This window comes from Anticarsia gemmatalis, chromosome 3 (genome assembly GCF_050436995.1).
Source record: "Anticarsia gemmatalis isolate Benzon Research Colony breed Stoneville strain chromosome 3, ilAntGemm2 primary, whole genome shotgun sequence".
In the NCBI taxonomy this organism is placed as follows: domain Eukaryota; kingdom Metazoa; phylum Arthropoda; class Insecta; order Lepidoptera; family Erebidae; genus Anticarsia; species Anticarsia gemmatalis.
In genome coordinates this window covers 6,276,766-6,301,926 of record NC_134747.1, presented here as the reverse complement: position 1 = coordinate 6,301,926, position 25,161 = coordinate 6,276,766, and the positions used below count along the sequence as shown (strand labels likewise).

The 25,161-nt window shown below is 37.4% G+C and overlaps 1 protein-coding gene across 2 annotated transcripts; it reads left to right on the top strand.

The window, feature by feature from the left end:
* Positions 1–109: 109 nt before the first annotated feature.
* On the top strand, positions 110–24,626 carry LOC142987323 (uncharacterized). 2 transcript variants are annotated; one of them, XM_076136013.1, is made up of 32 exons: positions 110–362; positions 888–1,145; positions 1,396–4,841; positions 4,997–5,101; positions 5,367–5,528; positions 5,891–6,061; positions 6,524–6,664; positions 7,008–7,151; positions 7,687–7,830; positions 8,106–8,300; positions 8,654–8,800; positions 9,117–9,308; positions 9,660–9,800; positions 10,148–10,324; positions 10,768–10,911; positions 11,642–11,818; positions 12,287–12,461; positions 12,699–12,808; positions 13,067–13,216; positions 13,499–13,701; positions 14,091–14,133; positions 14,444–14,672; positions 14,967–15,042; positions 15,141–15,322; positions 15,748–15,949; positions 16,430–16,633; positions 17,126–17,225; positions 17,444–17,600; positions 18,844–19,041; positions 19,371–20,836; positions 21,140–21,286; positions 21,683–24,626. In XM_076136013.1, exons 2-32 carry the CDS (start codon positions 968–970, stop codon positions 21,839–21,841), a joined length of 9,465 nt encoding a protein of 3,154 aa, XP_075992128.1. In that variant the 5' UTR covers positions 110–362; positions 888–967; the 3' UTR covers positions 21,842–24,626. The 2 variants fall into 2 exon arrangements, with proteins under 2 accessions (XP_075992128.1, XP_075992129.1); XM_076136014.1 differs by having other exon boundaries at positions 155–266.
* Positions 24,627–25,161: the final 535 nt, after the last annotated feature.

Here is a 25,161-nt window from a genome sequence, read left to right as displayed (position 1 = left end):
GAAGAAAACTACCTATGTTTTTTACTTAAAATTACAAGATTATGTTTGGTAATAGGCTTAAGAAATATAGACTTTAATTGCCTAGCAATAGTGACATAATGTTTGCTATTACAAAAGTGGCGGCGGCTCTATGTGCTGTAGTATCGTAGAAAATGTTCAGATGAGTGATTATAACCTATACTTTCATGTGAAATTGTCGTATTCCATCAAGTAATCAAAGTACGCAGTGCTGCGATTAGAAAATCATAAAATTGTTAAAAACTTGAGTAAGTTTTCAGTGACTACGAGAATTTGTAATAGTGAATTGATTGAAATAATAATTTTCGTGAACATGTAGTGAGAGGTTCAGTGTTAGATTAAACGTGAGTTTTTTTTATGTGTTGCTTATATAGTTCTATTGCATAGATTTAGAGCATTAAATTAATGTCAGAATATTTTTTTTATTCGTAAGTTTGTAAAATACAAAAGGAAATATAAATTACGACACTGTGCGGAGCTGTTCATGTAGCGTAGTCGCGAACACGTGTGATCTTTATTTTTGGTGTTCGTGGTTCGATCCCCGGTTTCGATTACTACACATTTTGTTTTTGTACATTTTTATTCATTTTAAATCTCTATTTTGTTTAAAAAACTTCATTACTTGTTTAAATGTCATTATTAGATTGCATCATATTTTAGTATATTTATTTAATTGTAATTTTCCTATTTGAATTTTTCACATGATGTTCTTTTATGATTATCTCAATATAAATTAGGTAATTTATGAAAATTATAAAATTATATAAAATTATATAATATGATATTATTGCAAATAAAAAAACCTTATTATATTATGTTTCATAACTTTTTTTATTTCACTAAAATAATATTTAATATTATGTTTTTAGGATTGTTTCACCACACACTCTCATTGTGGCCACAGATTGAAGGAGGGTATAAATGACATTCAGTACAAAATCAAGTCACAATGGACACAGAAAATGTGAAACATCATAAACACCCAAACCGGAATAAATCTAAGAGTAGTAAAAGGGATTCTGATGTGCTTGTAGTGCCTCCAGACATTTTAAAGAAGCTTGGAATTAGTATTGCTAACTCACTTTCATCCCAAAAAGTACCTAATACGGATACTAATGTGATCAAAAGTAAGTATAAATTAAAAAATAAATAAACAGGTTACTTTCCACATCGAGGAGTTATTCAAATACTTTTAAGTATAAAAAATCTATAAGCATGCAAGGTTTAAAAATATTTATTCTCCCCCACTGTTAAAACTAGTGATAATTATTTCTAATTCACCCATAATTTCAGAAAGTTCTTGGTTTGCATAAGAAAAGAATAAGTATAGATGTCATTTATTTTATGAATTTAAAATTATTTTCTTATTTTTTATAGGTACCAGAACTGTCAATGATGAAGAAAAAATTAATATTTCAACCACCTCTGATAATGAGCCAAATGAATCATCTATTTTGGAAACAGCAAGTCTTATGAGAAGGTCTGTTTTCTTAAGTCCCACCTTTGTCCCTACTGTTGCTAATGTGATTTCAGGTGAAGTTGAAATCTCAAATAACCTAAATTGTCGTAATTCGGAAGCATTGAAAAATTTATCCTTTAAAAATGGAGAGGTCACCAATGGTCTGCAAGATGCTACTATTACTCTTGAACCATATAAAAAAGAGAAATTCATTATTAACTATGACCTCATAAATGATAGAGGATTTTCTGCAGGTCCTATTGTTAATGGAGACCTATCAGAAATCTGTTTAAATGAAGTTTTAGTGCAAACTAAGAATGGAAATAATATTCCATTAGAATTAAATGCACAACAAGGAAAGATTTTGACATCTGTAGCAACTCAAGATAATTATGACTTGCCACTGAATGGAGAGTTATATTGTATTCCAAAAATAAATGGACACTTTTCAGATAAAGAAAAAATATGTAAGAAAGCACAATCTGTAAATGATATTGTGTACTTAAATGGAACTACAATGAAAGTCCAACAGTTTGGAAATAAAATTAGTTCAAAAGTACCTCAGACTCCTACTGGACAGACTGATAATAATTTTACTCCAGGTGAAGACAATGCTAATCAAATGCAACTTATTGAGAATAATGTTATTTCTCTGAATGGTGTTACAGTCCAAATTGAGCAACTACAAAATAATTCTAATATTTTAAATGGTGATATAATTCAGGTGGAAGAGTCTGAAAGTAGAAAAGTTTCAGATAAAGAAAAAGTTGTTCAAATCAGTCAAGTTGGCACTGATAGCATTCCAATAAAGGAAAATGGATTTCCTATTGAACAATTAGAGAAATATATTGCTACAGAGGAATTTGAAACAGCAATTGAACAAGCAGGTAATGATATAATCTCCATTGTAGCCAGTGAAATACAGATGGAGTGTTGTAGTGATGAAATTTCTAAGGAAGCAATTTTATTTCCGATCGGAGAGAACATCGGCGTACTAGATGGTGAAGCGATTGAGGTAAAACAATCTGTTGATACTGTCTTCACGGAAGAAACGGCGAATCCCACCAAACAAGACAAGTGTAACATACTCTTCCTAGATGAAAATGAAATTCAGATTAAACAGATTGAAGCTGATATTATATCTTTAGAAGAAAATAATATTCAGATACATAACAACATTTTGCCTGTAGGAAAAAAACCATTACAGGTAGAAGAAATAAGAAGTAACGATATATTCTTGACTGAATCTAATTTAGTACAAAATTTGTATGATGATAATGTTAAAGATTTGATAATGCCTGATGGTACCATTATTACTGAATTCAGTTGTATAACCAATGTTAATGAAGACTCTTTGCCTAATTCTGACAGCGTAATTGCGGTAGGTGTTGAGCATAATCTAGAAAGGAATGAGAAAGAGAAAACTGAAACGAGAGATGAAGATATGCATATAGCGTCGCAAGTGAAGGAAATCGAGCCAATTATTAAAGATATACAAATACATAATAATTGTGATGAAAAGGAAGAAAAGTTACAAAATGGCTGTATAGACGATTCTTCAACAAAATTAAGAACATTACTTTCTGAAGGATGTAAAAACAATTTGCCTAAATTAAATCCTAATGTAGTGTCTTCAATAAATAAAACAATCCAGAAAGTCAACATTATATCTGAAGAAGTAATTTCTGCTTCAGGTTTAAAAGAGCTAAGGTCTCAATCACCTATTGTATCATTAACACAAGTCCCGTTGAATACTTTAATTCCTACAGAGAAGGACAAAAGTACTCAGAATCATTCTCCAAAAATAATTTCTGAAAATGAATGTGACAATAAAGAGACATCGAATTTAAATACGAATGAACAGACAGAAAATGAAATTAAATCTAGTGATAACGACCAAGATATGGATTTAGTAGCAGAAACTGTTAACAGTAACGTCAATAAGCCTTGTTTATTAGAAAATGGAGATTTAAAGAATAATAACAATATCCTTGGTAGTTCTGTGAGTGAAACTTCTACTAATTTAACCAATCACGAATCTTCCGTACTAGAAAGTTGTGATGCGCTTGATTCTTTAGACAATTCTCACAAGCATGGTGGAGATAGATGTAACGAAACTGAAAATACAAATGATACTGATATACCCATGAACATAGATGAAGGTGACTTAGACCAAAATGTAAATATTGTTGAGGCACAGCACACTTCTAGTGAAAACGTCGACAGAAAAGATTTAATTGTTAATGGTAAAACTGATGAAAGTATATGCATAGATGACTCAAAATCCGATTGCTCCGATACAAAAATGAAAAACCCAAAAAAAGCCAAGAAAAAGTCTAAAAAGAAGAAATCTACAGAAGATAAGATTGTTGATGAAATAAATGGGAACGATCATAAAGCATTATGTGATGCTCAACTAAAGAACATTTTAAAGTCTAGTAAAGAAAACGGTACAAGTACACAAGTGGAAACAGTAAAAGAAATAGCTGATATCATTAAGAAGTACGCCCACATATACAATAAGGATAAGAAAATAGTTAAAGAAGTTCCTCAGCCAGCAGAGAGTAAAACGGAAACAATAAGTTCCAAGACTAATTTAATTAAATCGAAGTTATGTATCCAAGGAGTGGAAAAGCCCGGTGGAAATAGACCTAAGATAGGATTGCACGATAAGACTGAACTTAAAACCTACACTAGAGAAAAGAAACAAGAACCAAAATTAGTTTCAAATGTTACAGATGCAGCTGCAAGCGAATCAGTTGCATGCAATACAGTTAGTTTATCTGATATTGATATTAATAGTGCTGATGTATCAATTTCACAGAGAACACAAGACTTTTGTTTGTGCTATGATTTCGGCCGGTTAGATCCCTCGGAGTATGATAACTCATATGAGCATATACATTTCATGGTACGCGAAACTCATTCAAGCTTAGAAACAATATTTAGCATTTACAACGACGATGTTATCTACATTGATAGGAGCGTCTCAGACGAGGTAGATGTAAGTGAACCAATAGAACAGAAAGCAGATACTAGCAATATATGTTGGCATAATTATGTAAATAATCAAATAGAAAAAAGTGTAGATGAAAATGTGGATAATTGTGAAACAGAGGAAGATGATGCTGTTGATATTGCTGAAGACAAGGAAATGGCGAACAATGCTGGTACTTCTAATGACCAACCTGGTGATTCCAAAACTGAAATTCACAGTAGTATACAAGAGGGAGTGGAAGAGAGAGAGGGAGAGGGAGAAGGGACTTCAACAGATGGGGATGAGCATATGATGGACGATAGCAATGTTACCACTATTGAACGACTAGATAATCAGGTTGAAAATGCTGAAACTGCAGAAGCAACAGTAAGTATAACGAAATTATTCATGTTATATGTGAAATTTGTGTATAAGTTGTCACCAGTATAACACTTATTCCGTTTATTTAAAGTACCACATTAGGAGTAGTAAGTTATGTAATGTATTTTTTGAGTGATATTAAACGTTAAATGTTATTACAGCCTTCCACCGCCATAACAGACAATGTAGCCGATAATGAGATGGAAATAGGACAGGAAGAAGTCTCGAAAACAAAATTGGTGCCTACTACTGAAGATGTTAAAAAGGTAAGTCAAGAAGAGGGTACAATATAATAAAGCACTTTGAAAAAAGGTCATGCAGTTAGTTAGTTAGTTATACTTACAATCGCATTTTGTTTTGTTGCGGTAAACTTATGTATATCTATTTTTTCCTTATTTGCCGATTTACTTTTGTTTCGTGCTAATCCCAAAAAGCAGCAACATTTTGCGTGGGTAACATACGTCTTCATGGCTATATTATTTCAGAAAATCTGTATCGTCAATTTACATTCTATTTCATTTGTAAATTTAGGTTGCCCCGGAATCTGTCGAACACAAAGAAGAGAAAATTAATAACAGTGATAAAAAGACGACGACGGAGAAGACTGATACTAAACGCGAAATGCCTAAACGCAATGCAAAGAAAAGGTCACTCGATGAGCCTGCCCCCACTGAATTGAAGACAACCACTCGAGTGAGATAAACCACTTAATTACTTTTTTATGCACAATCAGCTATCCGCTTTCTATTTGCGTCGTTGAAATTAGAAAATGACACTACGCAGTAATCAACGATTTTTAGATATACTTCACTTTACGCGACCGCAAAAGCTATTGCGCGTCAATCGCCCGATTGGTAAATCAGTCAATCGAGAGTCCTCTGCACTGGATCTACACTTGTTCATGTTGTTTAGCTATAATAACCTAAGACTTGAATGAAAATGATTATCAGCATAGAATTGTTTGTGAACATGTGTTAAGCTTATTATAATTTAAGTTGTGTTAAGAAAAGGTACCATTCATCTTTACTGATATATGGCTATTACTTTATCAACAGAAACGAAAATTGCCGGAAGAACAGAAACCAGAAAAATCTAAGACTGGAGAACCACCTTCTAAGAAAAATATCAAATGTGGTGTATGTGAGAAACTGTTTTCTGAAGACCAGTGGGACGAGCACGTTACTAACAAACATTTTCTGATCGCTTGGAGAGCAGGACAGACTATTGTGAGTTATTTGATTTTATTATTATATTTTTAACAATTTTTGAAGTTGTGAAAACGTCGTATATTATTATTTAAGTCACAAAACATGACATGTAAGTGCTATCGAGTATCGAGAGTTTCACATTTGAAATTCACGTCCACTTGGGGCGCTGATCAGGTTTTCGTACAAAGTTTTTCTCGATAGCTAGATGGTTGGTGATAGTCGATAGTACTTAGTAGAGAATCGCGCTACTGTTTTTTTAATAATGCATGATGACGTCCAACACGCATTCGTTTACCGTAGTAAATTAAAGTCCAACCCCACACGTAAATAAAAGAGGTCTGTACCATGCAATGCCCTTTAATAATAGATTATTAATAATTAATATATTATTATGATAAGCTATATTAAAAATCTACCGAATGTACTTTTTATAATAATAATTGTTTTATTAATGTAATTATGTTTCGTTTGCCCTTCCAGAACATACACGACCAGGACTTCTTGAATAAGCTACAAGAAAGGCTGAAAGCTGTGGGGTCCCTGAAATGTTCTCTCTGCAATACTACGACTAAAAAGTTCAACAAGTTTATTACTCACCTCAAGAACTGTATGAAACAAAAGGTAAGGCATGTTTATTAATTTAATGTCAGTGAACACCTCTGCCTAAACCTTCGGGTGTAACAGGCTTGATATTATGTATGTATAAGATTTACCAATTAAATGGTGGTAAAAGTTCGAAATAAAAGAATTGTTCGGACTTTTACCATTGAGAGTTGGTAAATCTTAGGTTTTACCGGAAAATCTTAGGATTTACCACAGTTCGGGCTTTTACAGTAACATATATAATAGTACATTTTCAGCCCCCTTTATTTTCCACTGCTGTTATTTTTGTAATAGATATAATAGATGAAAAACGCCCATTGCTTGTTATGAGTAATTGGATGTTTCTTTTAAATTATTTCAGGAACCTAGTTCGAGGAGGGCATCAACATCTAGAGATATAGTCACGTGTGGTGTATGTCAGGCTAAAGTGGAGTACACGTCATGGATCCAACATATAGGAAAGGAGCATAATTATCTTGCTTGGGTCGACGGACAGAACAAATTGGTATGTTATTTTAGCTAGACATCTTTCTTTCCATTATACCCTAAACGCACATTTGCACAAGTATTCACTAGCGATCCGCATGTTATTGTATCGATACAAAAATCGATTGAATCGACTGCCTTCGTATCTTATCAATACGTATCGATTATCCCGATCTAGAGGAGTAGCATTATTGTTCCACACAATTGACACAATACAAATCACTAGTCAGGACAATATTTTATCTTGTTCATTCACACACGTTTAAATAACCTTTTGTAGATATCAGTCACAGACCCCTTTTATACAAATAAGAATACAAAGATTTTTCACATAGCATTATATCGCAACGAGTCTTAAAAAGTCAGCCCGTCACCACGGGCGACTCAATCTGATTGAAACGTCGGGGAAACAAATAAGATATTATAACCTTTAATTTTTGATCGCGTTTAAGACGTTGCGATATAATATTAAGTGTACAAGTCGCCAGAGTTTAAAAAAGATTATTCAGTTTATTGTAATATGAAGTGTAACGTATCATGTGTGTGAATTTCAGAACGTTGAAGACGAAGAAGCCGTGGGTAGGCATTTACAGAATATCATAACAATAGGTGGAGGTCTTATCTGTCACAAGTGTGGATTGGTACGCAAACGTGCCAAGCTGTTTTTAGCGCACATCGAAACATGCGATGGTAGTGAGGTAAATATGCTATTTACTTTATTTTAATTTTTTCTAATGTGCTTGGATGTATAACTTCATACCTTAAAAAATGTAAAACATACAAAATGGCTACTCAAGACCCATTGAGTCGAAAAACTTACACTAAATCACTGCAGGAGTCTTTTAAAACAGTAGGAGCTATCACGCTCCATTTCACGTTCGTTACGTACATACGTCGAGATGTTCGTAAACCTAACGGATACTTACGTTTACGTGTACGTTAGTATTAAAATTTCCTTTTAAACCTTTTCCAGGCTCGTATCAATGATTCAGTAATGAGCACCGACTTGGATACTACCATCGAAGTAGAAGAGAACACGTCAAATACTACTGACAGGAAGGATATGACATGCGGAGTGTGTAAGCAAGAGGTGCCGGTGTTACAATGGACCAAGCATATTGGCAAAGAACATAATTATCTCGCTTGGGAACATGGGAAACAAGCTTTGGTAAGGACAAGTAGCTTACATCTTTTTCTTGGTTAATAATACTAGCGGTAGCCTTCGATTTAGTCCGCGAGTACTTTAGTTTTCCCGTTTTCATCACACTCTTTTTAATGTCTGCTCCACTCGTTATAGTCATAGCGTGATGTTTTATAGCCTTCCTCACTATATTGCCTATTTACCACTATTTTTTCAATTCGAACCAGCATTTCTTGAAATTAGTGAGTTCAGACAAACAAACTTTTCAGGTGAATATTGTTAGTATTGAAAGGTTTACTACGATGCCTAAATAAAGAAAAAAACTTGTATACTTTTTTTATCGTTAATTTATGTTTAATTATAATATTATTGTTGTAAAGGATTTGAACGATGAAGAAGCGGTACGGATGCACTTGCTGGAACTACTGAAACAAGGTGGAGGAATACTGATTTGTTACAAGTGTGGTGCGAGTCGCAAACGAGTTCACCAGTACTTATCACATGTCAACACTTGTGCTGGTGAAGGCGTAAGTTAACAATACTATTATATTATTGCTAAATCAACGTTATATTATATTGTGAGTAAGGCAAGGAGGCGCTCGTAGCTAGGTGTGCTCACTGGTCGGTAAACGATCAGTGGGTTATGCAACCTAAGCGCGAACATTCCATAAATGTATACGTTTTTATACTGAGCGTTCGTACTTCAGAGAGCAGGTAAACGGTCAGTCCCGGTTGCTGTAAATTAAAGTAACAGTCGTTAAGTTATATCTAGGTTAACCATTAGAAAAAAATAGTGTGAATAGACAATGGGTCCCGATTTAACATTAAAATATGTTATTACAGATCGATTCGAATGAATCTGAACGTGAAGTAGCTAACACGGATAAAGAAAAAGGCAAGGAGAAACAGAAGCAGAAAGACGAGAAGAAATACATATGTGGAGTCTGTAATGCGAAGGTGCCACTTGCAGACTGGAACGAACATATCGGCAAAGAACATAATTACTTAGCCTGGAGAGTCGGCACTACGCCATTGGTAAGGACATGCTTATTATGTAATTAACAGGTGAAATTTCGTAAGTGGTTTTTATCCATTTTCTGCCACTTTATCTACTGGATTGTTCCCTTTAGAGGCAGTTTCACTGTTTATAAACAAAGTAACAGAAAATGTTTGAAAACTGCTGCCAAAATTAGATCTCATAAACTGTCTGATAGAAACGTTGGAACTAGGTCTAAGTATTGTATCACTAAGGCGTGAAACTGGCCGATGGTGGATGCGTCGTGCGAGTTTGCAGATTTTACAAACCGACTTCGCATCGCAGTTTTGTCCGCAAAAACATAGTGACCAAAGTTGAATTTAGTTTGACCGGTTTATTATTTTTTTCAGGATTTGACAGACGAGGATGCTGTAAAAGAGCACCTGCTAGAGATAATTAGAAGCGGCGACGGATTGATATGCTACAAATGTGGGCTGAACCGTAGACGAGTCAAGTTGTATCTAACTCATGTACAGACTTGTGATGGCACTGTAAGTGAAGTTTTTACATTTTTAAGAACCGTGAATTTCTAACTATTTATTGGGAATTTTGCACGCACGTATCGTAAATATATCTAAAAGAGCAAAAACTGAAAACTGATGAGAAACACGTGGTGACGTATAAATTCCCCTTCTAGTATTTAACCTCTGGTTTTAATTTAACTAAACAAGTTGGTGAACATAACAAAAAAATCCTTTTGACTTCAGTTCAGTTTTGATGACTGTGTCCATTTTACATAATTACATAATTAAGCATTTGCTTATAAACATATTGGTTAGCGTTTAGACGTAGATATTTTGTCAATTTAAGGCAGTATACTCTATATTACGTTTTCCAGGCTCCTGGCAATGATTCGAGTATGAACTCCAGCTACTTAGACACTACGATTGACGTAACGTCCCAGGACAAAGTGACGTGTGCCGTGTGTAACGAGAAAGTTAAGTCATCGAAGTGGATTTCTCACATCGGAAAGGAACATAAATATCTCGCGTGGCAACAAGGGAAACCGCCTCTGGTAATAATATTTTCTAGTCTAGATCGACGTCTAGGATAGGGTGAAGTGGAGCAAGAGTGTAAGGAAGGCTGATTCTACTACTATATGGGACGAATAGCCAGGAAAAGAGTGAGAGAGAGAGAGAGTCTACGTACGTAACGCAATTATTACAAGCTATGCGGCCACTGGGCTATGTGGTCGTTGGTTTTTTTGTTACCGAAAAAATATTTGCATGATTTGACAAATTATTTTTATGAATTAATAAAATATCTCTAATTTTGTTTACGAACCAGAGGACATATGTTGTATTATATGATGAAATGATTTCTGTATTAAAAATTTTAATGTTTCGTACGACGTACAGACACATTTCTGCAATGAAGTAGAGTATAAAGATAATATTATCTTCCCCACACAAACTTCTAGATGTCAAACTTGTTTTAAGAAAATGTGTTTGATTCCAGGACCTGAACGATATGGACGCGGTGAAGGCTCACCTGCTATACATTTCACGGTCATACGCCGGATTGGTCTGCAACATGTGTCGCGTTGTCAAGAAATATCCTAAATCATTTTTACAACACATTAAAGAATGTACTGAGCCAGTGGTACGTGTTTAGTTTATGATTATAATAATATTGTATTGTAAATTCTGATACATTTTCCATATATTTACCTTTGCTTTATCGAACGCCTTTTCACAAGTAACATATAAATACAGGATACCCTTTCAAATTATAAAGCGACTGACTGATAATACCACACAAAAACATTTCAAACAACTTTTGGTTTGCTTAGAAGTATTTATCAAGAGGTAGTTAAAAATAAAGTAAATATTGTGATTTTTTTAAATTCTTCTTTATATAGCAATAGGCCCTCCCCCTTCATGAGACTATTTATTTGTATGACGTTTTTTTTTTTTTTTTTTTTTTAATAACCCATATCTGTCCCACTGCAGGGCAAGGGTCTCCTCCCAAACGAGGGGAAGGGGTTAGGCCTTGAGTCCACCACGCTGGCCAAGTGCGGGTTGGGGACTTTGCATGCCTTCAATAAATGTATTAAACAAATTTTAGGCATGCAAGGTTTCCTCACGATGTTTTCCTTCACCGTTAGAGCAAGTGATAATTATTTCTAATACACACATAACTTCGAAAAGTCATTGGTGTGCTGCCTCGGATTCGAACCTGCGACCACTTGCGTGGGAGGTGCCAACTTAAACCACTCGGCTATCACTGCTCTCACGTATGACGTTACACTGGAATATTTCATACATTTCTAATTACATTAAGAGTACAAGATACGATGTTATAAATAAATAATAAACAATGTTATTTCCAGCCGTTGAACATTACTATCCAGGATGAGCCATTTATAAGTTCGTTTGAAGTGCCTACTGCGTCAACTACGTCAGTGGTGTGCGGCGTCTGCAATGACAAGGTGCCAGCGTCCGAGTGGAAGGCGCATTTAGAAGATAAACATGAGTACTTAGCTTGGATCAAGGGACGCCCGGCAATTGTAAGTATAGTGTATAATAATACCCTTAAGTTACTGTACACAGGTTGCTGAATACCGCTTACCTACCTTACCTTAATACTGTAGTTGTACTCGATCAAGCGATGTGTTGTACTCAAAGTAGGGATTCGACCGGATGATATTATTTATGATGAGCGTCTTAAAGTTCTGGGTTTTGCGGTCCACATTACGTATTTTAGGGTAAAACGACAGCGCAATACCACATGTGAATACGTAGTAACTAGTATAACTGTTTGTTTAATATCCAGTATTCGATCAAACTACTATGCTGGCCTTGCTAACAGTATAGTTTTATTAGAAATACGTATATTGTTTCCATTAATTACTTTCTAATACATATATACAGATAACCGTAAGTTTTCGCTTCCCATTTATATAAGAAGCAAGATTAATCCCGAAATGTTGAAGGAATTATAAAAAAAAAACTTAAATGCGATTGTCTTGTTACAGGATTTAGACGACCAGTCAGCCGTGTTGAGGCACTTGGTAGAGATGACAAAGTACATGGGAGGTCTGAAGTGCAAGAAGTGTGGGCTCACGAGGAAGTACGCCAAGTCATACCTGTCCCACATCGACACGTGCGGCACCATCGTACTTAGTAGCAACTACGTTGTTACTGGCACAGGTACTTTGAATAACAATATTAATATAAATAGCAGTTAAATATTTTCTACATAGATTTCTATAGCAAAGTATAGTAAAAGCTAATTTCGAGTAGGGCTCAAAGATTCAGTGGTTATTTATGTCGCAAGAGTTTTTAAACAAATTTATAACTGTGGTTTAAAGTAATTATTTTTTAAATAACAGATATTTAGATTTTTTATTTATTGACTGTTATTATATTATTTGTATTGTCTTCTAGACCCGGTGGAATGTGCCGTGTGTTCAGCAAAAGTGGACCCAAGAGATTGGCGTGACCATGCGATGAAGAATCATTACAATGTTGCCTGGGTGGTCGGTGCTCCTGCAATCGTAAGTGTTTTATATGATGCCAACACCATTATACAGTATACACACATATAATTTTGTTTATTAGAACGAAAATGAATCTAGAAAATTGATTCCAAATGTTTAAAAAAGCTTAGAAAAATTGGGAAGTTCACGATTTTAGTCTGTCTGCTAGACAATGATCTATTGATATTATTTGTTTCTTAAATAAAACCTATTTTTTTACATGCGTAATAATCATATAACATGTTATTCTGTTTCATACGATTTATTATTTTCCAGGATATCAACAACCCGTACGGAGTAGAGAGCTATATAAAGGAGTATCAGACAAAAAATAACAACAAGTTGATATGCAAATCTTGTGGTATCAGCAGGATATCTGCGGTCGGCTTCTACGCACATATCATCACTTGCGGCAAGACTGAGGAGGTAACTAAAAACACAATAATTTTGAATTATAACTCGTTATGGTCCTACTGTGGTGCAAGAGTCTTGTACCAGAATGAGAGAGTGTATCCGTTAAGGATTAAGACCATCGTGAGGAGAAATGCTCTCCTCTGGGAAAGGGGCTTTGCATTCTGTTTGAATAACTCTTAGATATGCAAGACTCTCTAAGATATTTCTTATATTTTAAAAATAACGAAAAAAATGATAAATGTAATAAGTTTCGCTGTATCAGTTTCAGTTAATAATTTATTAAATTTTTTACAGGAAACAGAGATGTATAAAAGCGTGTGCGAGATATGCAACAACAAATATTTGCGTATATACAAAAGTCAGCACATGACGATGCATAGAGAGCAAGAGTATGCTTTAGAACGTAAAATACGGGCCGCCAAGGAGAAACAGATCAAACAAGAAGAAGAAGATAACGTCGTTGAGTTTGTTGGCGGACGACGGAAGGCAGCTGAGAAGTATGGGAACACTTTGTTATATTATTAAAACTAATTTTCTTCTATTATATATTAGGCTACGGGATTAACGCGAACACGCGTTTTTATTTAAACTGCACGTTTGGCGCAGTGGTTGACGTGTTCACCTTGCGAAATAACCCGGGACAAATATTTGTGTGATGAGCACGAGTATTTGTTCTGAGCCTGGATGTAAATTTATCTATATAAGTATGTATTTAGCAGTAAAAATAATATTTTGTATGCCTGACGTTTCGGCGCAAGTTACATTGACCACGACCACTGTCAGCCTGCGTCCACGCTTATTATAATGAACATGACGCAAAAGTTTTAAACTTATTGCAAATCAATAAAAATGAAAATTGTATTTATTTGAACATTATTTGTTTCAGGGCAAAGACTGTTATAGAAAAGTATACTAGCAATACCAGTGATGTAAGTATTTACAACAATTGCTGTTTAATAATTTAGACTAGCCTTTTCGCATGATTTTGTCTGTCTGAAATTTCGGCGTAAAACGTATATTTTGGGTTAATCTGAGTTTCAAACTAGCTATGGATCAAATTCCATTATAATCCGATCTGTATTACAAGCGTGTTTGACTAACAAACATCCAAAAAATCGATCTTCAGCATTTATAGTAGTATCACAATAAGTTTAGACATAGATGAGTATGAGAATATGAATCAAAATCAAAACGTATTTTAAAAAATATTATACTACAACATTATATGGTATATTTCAGGGCGTATACTGTCCCAAGTGTGGATTTAGTTCGGACATCGAATCAGAAATGACGAATCACGTGTGTGTAGAGGCAAAATGTGAGGGCAGTGATTCTGACGAGTCGGTGGAACTGGATAATGCTTCTGAAGAGGAGGACACAGACACGGATATTGACTCGAACATTTCTGATGAAGAACGAGAGGCGCGCGACCAGGAACTTACCAAGTCTAAGAAACACGGAGAGTCTAGTAAGTTTAAGCATTAATTTACTTCTACGCTGATGTCGGTTCAGTGCATAATAGGTCACATATTTCATGGAAAAATATGCCGTGCATGTCAACCTCGCTTTGCAGTGTCCTATTATACTTACATATTATATTGTGTGAATTCATCCGCTCGACCGATGGCAGCGTATGAAAAAAATCAAACATTTTTTATTTATGAATTGAGGCACTAACGTCATTGCCGATATAAATTGACTACTAGCTAGGTACGATAATGTGTCTTTAATTATTAACTTGTTTATTATATCGATTTTACAGCATGCAAAATACTACAACGGTTGCCTTACCAGATTAGAAATCTTAGCACCTACATGAGGAAAAGTGCTGAGGAATTGTAAGTTTTGAAAATCACGAAAAATTGTTTATTAAATCAATAATTTGGTACAAGCATATAAGTAATATGTATTCTTATGAAAAATTTTAATGTTTCAGTATCGCTCTGCATATGACAAAGGACACTCTGTTTGAGCAGTGGCGCACCTTCCACTACGAAGCGGTGACTGAAGCTAACTTGAACAAATGTATGCCGCCGTTAGAACAATCGTGCAAAGTTAAATATGACAACGGAGATATATGGCTTGCTTATAAACGATTCGAAGCTCAGAGAGAAAAGGGTAAGTTAAATAAAGAATTAAATACCTACAGTCGCGGAAATTTCAGATGTCTAGTTCTCTATTTGGAACATTTCCGTACTATTTTGACAGTTGACTTACCCTTAACGTTCTGCCAAAGATTAAGGATAGATTGCTATCTTAGATTATTAGTTCAAAATGATCTATCATTTAGCGATGCCTGTAGAAAATGCTATCCATGATGCAACTATAGAAATCGTAATAACGATAAACTTAATTAATGCTTTTTAGATATGCATCTTAGATACAGCATTGAAAATGGCCGTTATTCTGCCGAGTTCGTTTGATTCACTCCAAAGACAAAATAATGTTCCATAAAATGTATTACACGGAACTAAAATCAATCATCAATGAAAGAATATTCTCGATTAATGAAATCGTAATAATATTTTGTATTAAATTTCCAGATATAATAACGATGTTCATGGGTGGCTGTATCCAGTCCATGTGCTGGGTGCCGGCGTGCGTGGGCGACACGTCGGGCGCGGCGCGGGACTTCCTGGCCGTGGTCACGCACCTCGGCGCCGACACGCCGCGACACGTGTGGCGCGACAAACACACTCACAACTCCTCCCTCCTGCAGATATGGGACTGCGGGAACTTGATCGCGTGAGTCTTGTGATATTATACGTTGAAATTATATATTCGGGCTATTACAAACGTGCGAACTACAGTCTTACCGATAGGTAACGTTTTATAACCCAGGTAGCTGGGATGTGCAGGTCAGATAGGCAGTCGTCGTAAAATACTGGTATCTAGCTGGAAGAGACTGGAAGCCGACTCCAACAGAGTTTGGAAGCAAGGCTAGGTACAAACGCGCGAACTACGCCATGCCATTTTAATCGGATACTCTTGCTCACATTAACACCTTATCACATTCCTATGATTATTTAAATTATGACGTTATTCGCACGTTTGCACCGGCAGGCGCCAATATGTTGTGACTTAACAAAGCATTTCAAAAATATTATATCAGTGAAGGCATGCATTTCTATTCACAAAACGTGGGAAAATAAATTATTTAACTTCTTAATTAATCTTATATTGATGTTTCTAGTACAAGTAAAAATACCGACTTTGTTTTTCCAGTGGTGTGCCTCAGCTTGCAATGGGTATATCTCTAGACGCCGGCACGATATGGGCGATCGACTGGTGTCCGTCCGGCGCGAGAGACTTGGTCGACTTGGAAGTAGAATCCCTCGACACGTCGCGTCTGGGCTTGTGTGCCGCGGCTTGTGCCAATGGCGCCGCTTACATATTCCCTGTGCCTTATCCTTCTACGATGAAAGACAAGTACGTATAGATATACCATACCTACTTTAGGGTAGTTGCCTACGAGTCAAATCAGCTACTCTTTATGTAATGTCAAAAACACGTTTTATGTTTCTAACTCAGCGGCCCTACTATAGTATAGAAATACGACGTAGTGACGTCACTATATCATATTTTCGTTGTTATCAAATGAGTGTCTAATAAAATGTTTCAGTCTGCAAGAATTACAATTTCAACATTATTTACGAAAAAAGCTACATAGTCTGAATTATATAGTCCCAATTATATAGATTATACGATATAGAAATGTTTTATTTTTAACGACGGAGTACTAAGCGTTAATGTAATGTAAATTAATATAAACAATAAAACTATCACGGTCACATTACTGCAAAATAAACAAATAAATATTCTTAATTGGTACTTAAAATGTGACGTCTGAGTATTCGGTCGCGAGTGCAATTAAAATAATTGGTAATGATCTAATTTGTAAATTTTTGTTTATACTTTCAGAGATCAACTGTTTTATACCGTGAAACCTGTTGTGGAATTGAGGTTAACGATGGGTAAAAATAGAACGGGCTATCAGGCGACAGCTATCAAGTGGTCCACGGTAAGTTTAAACGCCGGCTTCACGAGCCATGGATAAGTGTCGGGTAACCTGTCTAATTTGTATTAAAATTCCATTAGATAAGCTAAATGGTAATTATTCGGATGTGATGAAGCCAGCCAAAGGCATAGTCATTAGAGATATATTATTATATCATATTTTTACATCATTTTTGGCGTTTGTTTGTAATCGTTAAGTATACGTTAAATTGTACGTTTCAGCAAAAAGGCCACGCCCACATAGTCGTTGGCTATTCGGATGGTATCATCGCGTACTACGACCTGAACAACGATTCACCACTACTGAAGTCAACAGAAAATAATGTTACTGTACTATATCCATACTTCGATGAACGTATTGAAAGCATGTGTATTGAAGGTTAGTAAACAGATCCTGTGTTATATTCAAATAATTATTATTTCTTAATAAAACTACCGACTGTATGTTTGGTGGACCTCTGCGTCGAGTGTGACGGGATTGACTACCATCCAGGACTTCAAGATTTTTTATGATTGAAGATGTATTTAGAAGTATAGTATGTTTATCATTTGTCTGGTTATCATAGTCTACCATGGTAGTGGCTTCTTAGTTTGGAATACACACCGAGTTACATTCTGTACATTCGCTACTAACGTCACGCTATCGAGTACCATACATAGCTACCGAGCTACTCGTTAGAAAACCGGCAGAGAATAGCGAGCTGTGGAGTATCGAAAACTTGACATTTAAAGTGAGTAAAAGATTCGTTCTGAAAATTTGTTCCTTAAATTAAATTTTATTGGTCATAATTGTGTATAAACTAATTTTAAATCCATACTAATATTATAAATGCGAAAGTAACTCTGTCTGTCTGTCTGTCTGCTACTCAATCACGCCTAAACTACTGAACCAATTCGCATGAAATTTGGTATGGAGATACTTTGATACCCGAGAAAGGACATAGGCTATATATCATCACGCTACGACCAAAAGGTGCAGAGTACCAGTAAAAAATGTAACAAAAACGGGGAAAAATTTCATCCATTCTCTCTTATTGGATGCAAGCGAAGTTGCGCGGGTCAGCTAGTATATTATATAGTGGATAAAAAATAATCATGAAAAGTATTATTCTCATAAATAATAATTATAGTCTACTTTAAACCGTATTAGTAAAAATAAATCAATAATATAAAAATATCATAATTAATGTTGTTCAACGAAACATTATCAACACAAAAAAAGAATCAGCGTCTTTTTATTTTCCTACGTTGAAGCAGGCAACGGAAACAATACCTATTCAGCCTCGTTGGCCTCGTCTTCCTAAAATTATTTAATATAGATTATTTAAATAATTTATTCAAATAAAAAATGGAAAGAATATTTTATTTCGAAATTCGAATTTCGAATTGCCCTTAAATGGCCTCAAGCAAAAAAAAAAATAAAAATTTTAATGTTTGGTGGAAAATGGCGCCATTCAAGTACATAGTTGTTGCAGAAATCCGCTAATGGTGCTGACCAATTTTTCATACAGAATATCTCGATAGCTACTCGGTATCGGTAGTCGATACCCGATAGTTGTACAGAATCGCGGTACAGATGAGTATACCTATAGTGAGTAAAATTTTTCATCGGTTGTTTGTAGATGTGGATATGTTCCCATCGATGAGCACGGCGCGTGGTGCGGGCGTGGTGGCGGCGGGCAGCGTGGGCGGCGCGGGCGCGGGCGGCGTGGGCCCGGGCTCGGCGGGCCGCCCCGCGCTGCAGGCGCATGCCGCGGCCGCACGCGTGCTGTTCCCGCCGCACTGGCCCGCTGCACTGCTGGCCGGCGACGACAACCTCGGTATGTGTCGTGACTACGTGCTCTCCCATTATCGATTGTCGACAATGTGATGACCGCTTTAGGCGGAGATGTCGTACAAACATTTTTTTTGTATATTTTAAACTTCAAACTCTCGATACTTTATAGTACCGTCTGTATAGAATTGCGTCCCTGCTCACTGTGATCGTGTTGTCGTCAGTTTTATATGGTAAAGCGAAACAGTACTCGAGAAAGGTCTTGAAATCGAACATAATTTCACTCAAGCACACTGGTGTAAGAAATATACTTTAACATTTGCAATATACCGGCTAAAATTCAAAAAAGTAACTGTTGTATCTGCGTATGATCAGTGTCGCAGGCAGTAAACGAGCTGGAGTGGCGCGGCGCGGGGCGGCGCGTGGGCGGCATGCGGTCGGCGGGCGGCTGCGCGTGGTGCGGCCGCGTCGTGGGCGCCGCCGCGCCGCTGCTGCGCCTCAAGCGCACGCACCCCGCCTACACCGACCTGCACCGACAGGTACACGCACACACACACACTATATATATATATATGAACGAGCTGGAGTGGCGCGGCGCGGGGCGGCGCGTGGGCGGCATGCGGTCGGCGGGCGGCTGCGCGTGGTGCGGCCGCGTCGTGGGCGCCGCCGCGCCGCTGCTGCGCCTCAAGCGCACGCACCCCGCCTACACCGACCTGCACCGACAGGTACACGCACACACACACACTATATATATATATATGAACGAGCTGGAGTGGCGCGGCGCGGGGCGGCGCGTGGGCGGCATGCGGTCGGCGGGCGGCTGCGCGTGGTGCGGCCGCGTCGTGGGCGCCGCCGCGCCGCTGCTGCGCCTCAAGCGCACGCACCCCGCCTACACCGACCTGCACCGACAGGTACACGCACACACACACACTATATATATATATATGAACGAGCTGGAGTGGCGCGGCGCGGGGCGGCGCGTGGGCGGCATGCGGTCGGCGGGCGGCTGCGCGTGGTGCGGCCGCGTCGTGGGCGCCGCCGCGCCGCTGCTGCGCCTCAAGCGCACGCACCCCGCCTACACCGACCTGCACCGACAGGTACACGCACACACACACACTATATATATATATATGAACGAGCTGGAGTGGCGCGGCGCGGGGCGGCGCGTGGGCGGCATGCGGTCGGCGGGCGGCTGCGCGTGGTGCGGCCGCGTCGTGGGCGCCGCCGCGCCGCTGCTGCGCCTCAAGCGCACGCACCCCGCCTACACCGACCTGCACCGACAGGTACACGCACACACACACACTATATATATATATATGAACGAGCTGGAGTGGCGCGGCGCGGGGCGGCGCGTGGGCGGCATGCGGTCGGCGGGCGGCTGCGCGTGGTGCGGCCGCGTCGTGGGCGCCGCCGCGCCGCTGCTGCGCCTCAAGCGCACGCACCCCGCCTACACCGACCTGCACCGACAGGTACACGCACACACACACACTATATATATATATATGAACGAGCTGGAGTGGCGCGGCGCGGGGCGGCGCGTGGGCGGCATGCGGTCGGCGGGCGGCTGCGCGTGGTGCGGCCGCGTCGTGGGCGCCGCCGCGCCGCTGCTGCGCCTCAAGCGCACGCACCCCGCCTACACCGACCTGCACCGACAGGTACACGCACACACACACACTATATATATATATATGAACGAGCTGGAGTGGCGCGGCGCGGGGCGGCGCGTGGGCGGCATGCGGTCGGCGGGCGGCTGCGCGTGGTGCGGCCGCGTCGTGGGCGCCGCCGCGCCGCTGCTGCGCCTCAAGCGCACGCACCCCGCCTACACCGACCTGCACCGACAGGTACACGCACACACACACACACACTATATATATATATATATATATAAATATTTACTATATTTATTTGAATTATTTCGTGTATTTTGAAAAAAAAAATAGTATAATTGCGTGCGTTCTGCACGCAATTATACTATTCCTCTCTACGTTGGGTAACGCGTAATATTATTACCCTCCCCTTTTTCAAAACATCAAAGTATACAACATTAATTTTGATTCAACTACGCCTCACACTAAATTACGAATGCTTGATTTTCGAACCACATTTACCGACTCGCGACTAAAATGTTTTTTTTTTGTCTTTAGGTTATAGCGACCATACAGATGATTCCATTTGGAAAGAAAAGGAAGCGAAAGAACGACGAATTGTCCATGATTAAGGAACCGCTGACGTACACGGACGCTGTTGAGAAGTACGGCATTGAGTTCAAGCCTATCATAGCTAGAGATAAGGTGAGTTATTTTACAATTCAACAGTTGTTTATTAAAAATCATATTTTAATATTAAGTTCGTGACGATAAAATATATACACAATATTTGCTAATGACTTCGTGATTGACTAGATGGCTAGCGACTGCCCGAGGAGTCGTACGCGTAAACTTTAGTTTTCATCTCCACTCCTATTCGTCAAAGCTTCATGAGCTTATAGCCTGCCTCAATAAAAATTACAACACAAAAATAACATGTCAATTTGAACTACTACTGGAGATTAGCTCAAACTAATAAACAAAGTTTCAGCTTTATATTATTAGTACGATTCTTCAAGAGGTTACGCTGAGTTCACAGTAAGACGCAACAGGGTGACACGACTCCGTGTGAACGTAGCCTAACTCGTATTTTGGTTACAGGCAACACAGCAAAAGCTATCGGCGATGCCCCGAGAGACGTTTCCGGAGCGGTTTCCGTTGTCTGACGTGACTGCCATCGCGTTCTGTCCCACGGCTAGGAATCATCACAAGTTAGCCGTGGCCACGCACGCTGGCCTCATATTCATTATAAATGTATGAACTATACACAATACTACAAACAAATGTTTATTCTATAAGATAGCGAAAGAGAACAGTGTCGAATTCAGGAGAAAAAGGGGGTAAGAAGTGCTTTTGCCTTGAAATTAACAATGCTTGGCGCTTGAAGGCGGGTCAAGCGCGTATCCTGGATCAGTATATATATTATATGCTTCCATTAATAAAGCTATGTACACGTCTCAGTATAAGAGACAGTTGTGATTTTTAATACAAAAGATAAACGAAATTTTTACTTTTTATACAGAACAATATCCATAAACAGATTCGAAGTAATTTGCTAGAATAACTATAAGGCGTTGTAGTTTGTAAGGGTTAAGTTCGTTGGTGCCTGATTGAAGAATGTAATGATGATTTTGGGAGACGCTATAGAATGTATAAGCTGTTAGCTTTGTAGGTGTAGTGGTTGCTCGTGCAATAAGTGTTTTGTGATAGGGTTCGAGTTTGACCTCCAGGTAAGGCAGTTTTATTGGATCGTTTACAGTGAGTCATAGCGAGTAAACCGAGGATCAGTAACTGCTCAATAAATTGTAATAACTTCGTCCATTACTCGAAACTTAATCGCACATCCCTTAGTGAAATGCAGGCTTGATGTTATTCCCATATCACAAGTACTGCATTAGATATTAATTACCTTATAAGTAACACGAAAAACCACCTTAAAAGTTTCATATGCAGAAACATTTACAATGTTTTGCAAACAATATGTAAAATTAAGATGCCAAAGATATTTATAAAAATGTATGAGGGACTTGGCAAAATTAATTTAACAAAAGCTTTCCGTGATAAATTGGTCACAATTACGAAGATGTGCTATGATTGCAATAGACTTCATTGTATTGATAAAAGTACGTAATATTTAGAACCTTTGTCTTGTCATGTTAGAAATATACGACAAGTTATCTTCGCTTTAAGGCTTTTCTTCCTGTTTAATCGGTTCCGTACGTCTCGGTCAAGCACACCATCGGTTCCCTTTTTCATAGACAGACTGCCCCGCTCGTTAATGTCTTGTGCAGTGTCACATAGAACATCGTATATATACGTATACGTACATTTGACCAACGTACGCGCCCGACGTCAGCGTACGAAGGTAAGCCTTAGAGAAGATATTGATGACTGAGACAAATTCTTTAAAACGCTATATTGTAGCTTTTAAGTTTATATACGTAAGTGAAGTATGTACAATACAGGATAATAATTTGAAAACAATTGAACTATATTTATCATATATTTTAATAACAAAGAGAATGTAGGTAAAGTTAATGTTTTAAATAACTTGGCAGAGATAGGACACGAGGAAGAGATTCATAATTTAATATTTATCGGGGTTTGGAATACTTAAATTGTTTATCTGTGTGAATAATTTATAACTTCAGTAGTAATCGACAAAATAAGGGGAAATTAGGAAAGTGTGTAGATTTGGAAAGTAGTTTAAAAAAGTGAATTGTATAGATTAATCGATAAGGAAGTAACGAAGAAACTTGATTGTGGCTACTGTGATCTAGATAAAAGCATTCCGATCATATCTATATAGACACTGAGTAGCAGATTAGCAACAGCACAGAAAAAAACTATTATTTCGATACATTTTAACAGCCAGTGTTCATGCAGACACGCCACACTCAAGCGGGGTAGTTTTATCAATGCCGGACGCACTACGTGTCCGTTACTTTGAACGGTATAAATGCATAAAACATTTCCATTAAAATGTAGACTTTGTCTTACAAATACTTATAGGTTATGAAGAAGGATAATATGGATTGCTATGGTGCCCAATAGATTTCGTACTGTGAGTGTAAGCGCATCAAAGATGCAGTAACTGAGTGTAAAACATGATGTTACTTTATTTTGGAATACGTGGAAAAGCCGGGAAAACCCACTTACTGAGTGATGTCAAGTCTTTTATTGTCCTGTATAATATGTATATACTTTAGTTTAAGATAAAGTAAACATAAATATCGCGTCAAATTATACACATTTTAAAGGTAACTACGGTTATGGTACAGCTAAAGTAATAGCTTGAAGTCGCAGTTTGTACGTCGGGTACTTATGTATATTGTTTTATAAATACAGAAATGTAAATGTATAAATATGTTTTTTAACTTAGCATACACAAATATTACAGTTTTATTTGATTACGGATTTAACAGAAGGAATTTATTTGTAATGCTTCTTTTAATAGTCGAAGGGTCAATGGTTTTGTATACTTATCGTCGGAGGCTTCTTGAAGGAGTGGTTTTACGCGTGTACGAGGAGTGTATCTATAAGTCACAATGACTTAAGTATTTGTAATATATTTTACATACTTAGGTAAAGCTCGCTGTATCACAAAATCATGTGAACTCGTCTTCCGCGTTCAGTGAACCACTTCTACTTACTTGTACATACTATTTTATTGCGATCTTAAACGCAAATTGTATATCAGTTCTTAGTTTCTTTAAACTTGAGTCAGGATTAATAATATTAGTTATTTTAAGTGTTTAAATATCAAGTTTCAAATATTACTTCTTGCCACTGTTACCTTGTTTGGCATCCTTCTATGTATATCTTTTGAATTCGCCATATAAAACGTTAATATATAACATTAAGTTAATTGTAATTTTATTTACTTGTGTAAAAATGACAGTGTATTTTAGCTAGTTGTAGTTTATTTATTCGTAGGTACCAGTAACTTATATATCGGAGTCTACAGTGATATTATTATTTAACTACCTTGTATATCTTGTTTTTGTTATAATTATGCTTACTTGCAATAAACCTTTTAAACTAATTATAGTGTTGTTTAATTTTTGCCCGCACGGGCATGTAACGATTGCTAAATTTACCTGTATAATTTTTATACAAAAGCATTGCAATTCATTTTTTACTAAGCATTTAACTTTGAACGCTTATCCAATGCGTAACCAATAAAACTTCTAAAAAAATATTAAAATGTTGTAATTTTCCCAAGTCGTCTTTTATACATGAATTTACCTGGCTACCGTCTAGTGAGCTTCTAATGCTACGAGTATTTAGTATCCTAAGCTACGGTATGATTCATTACCAATCGACCTAGACCTTTATTTATATGGAGATGCCAAATTCATGAGTAGTTTTTATACCGCATGCAAATTCCAAGTAACTGAATCACAACTTTAGATAAACAATTGTGTCTTGAGTAAGCTACCACGCTACTAGTACTTTAATTTGTGGTATTTGAAAGAATAATAAAGTTCAGATTCACAGCTTGCGAATAAGTGTTGGATAAGCTAATAAATAAAGTATGAATGGCTGAAAAATTCAGTTAAATGTTAAAATTCCACTAC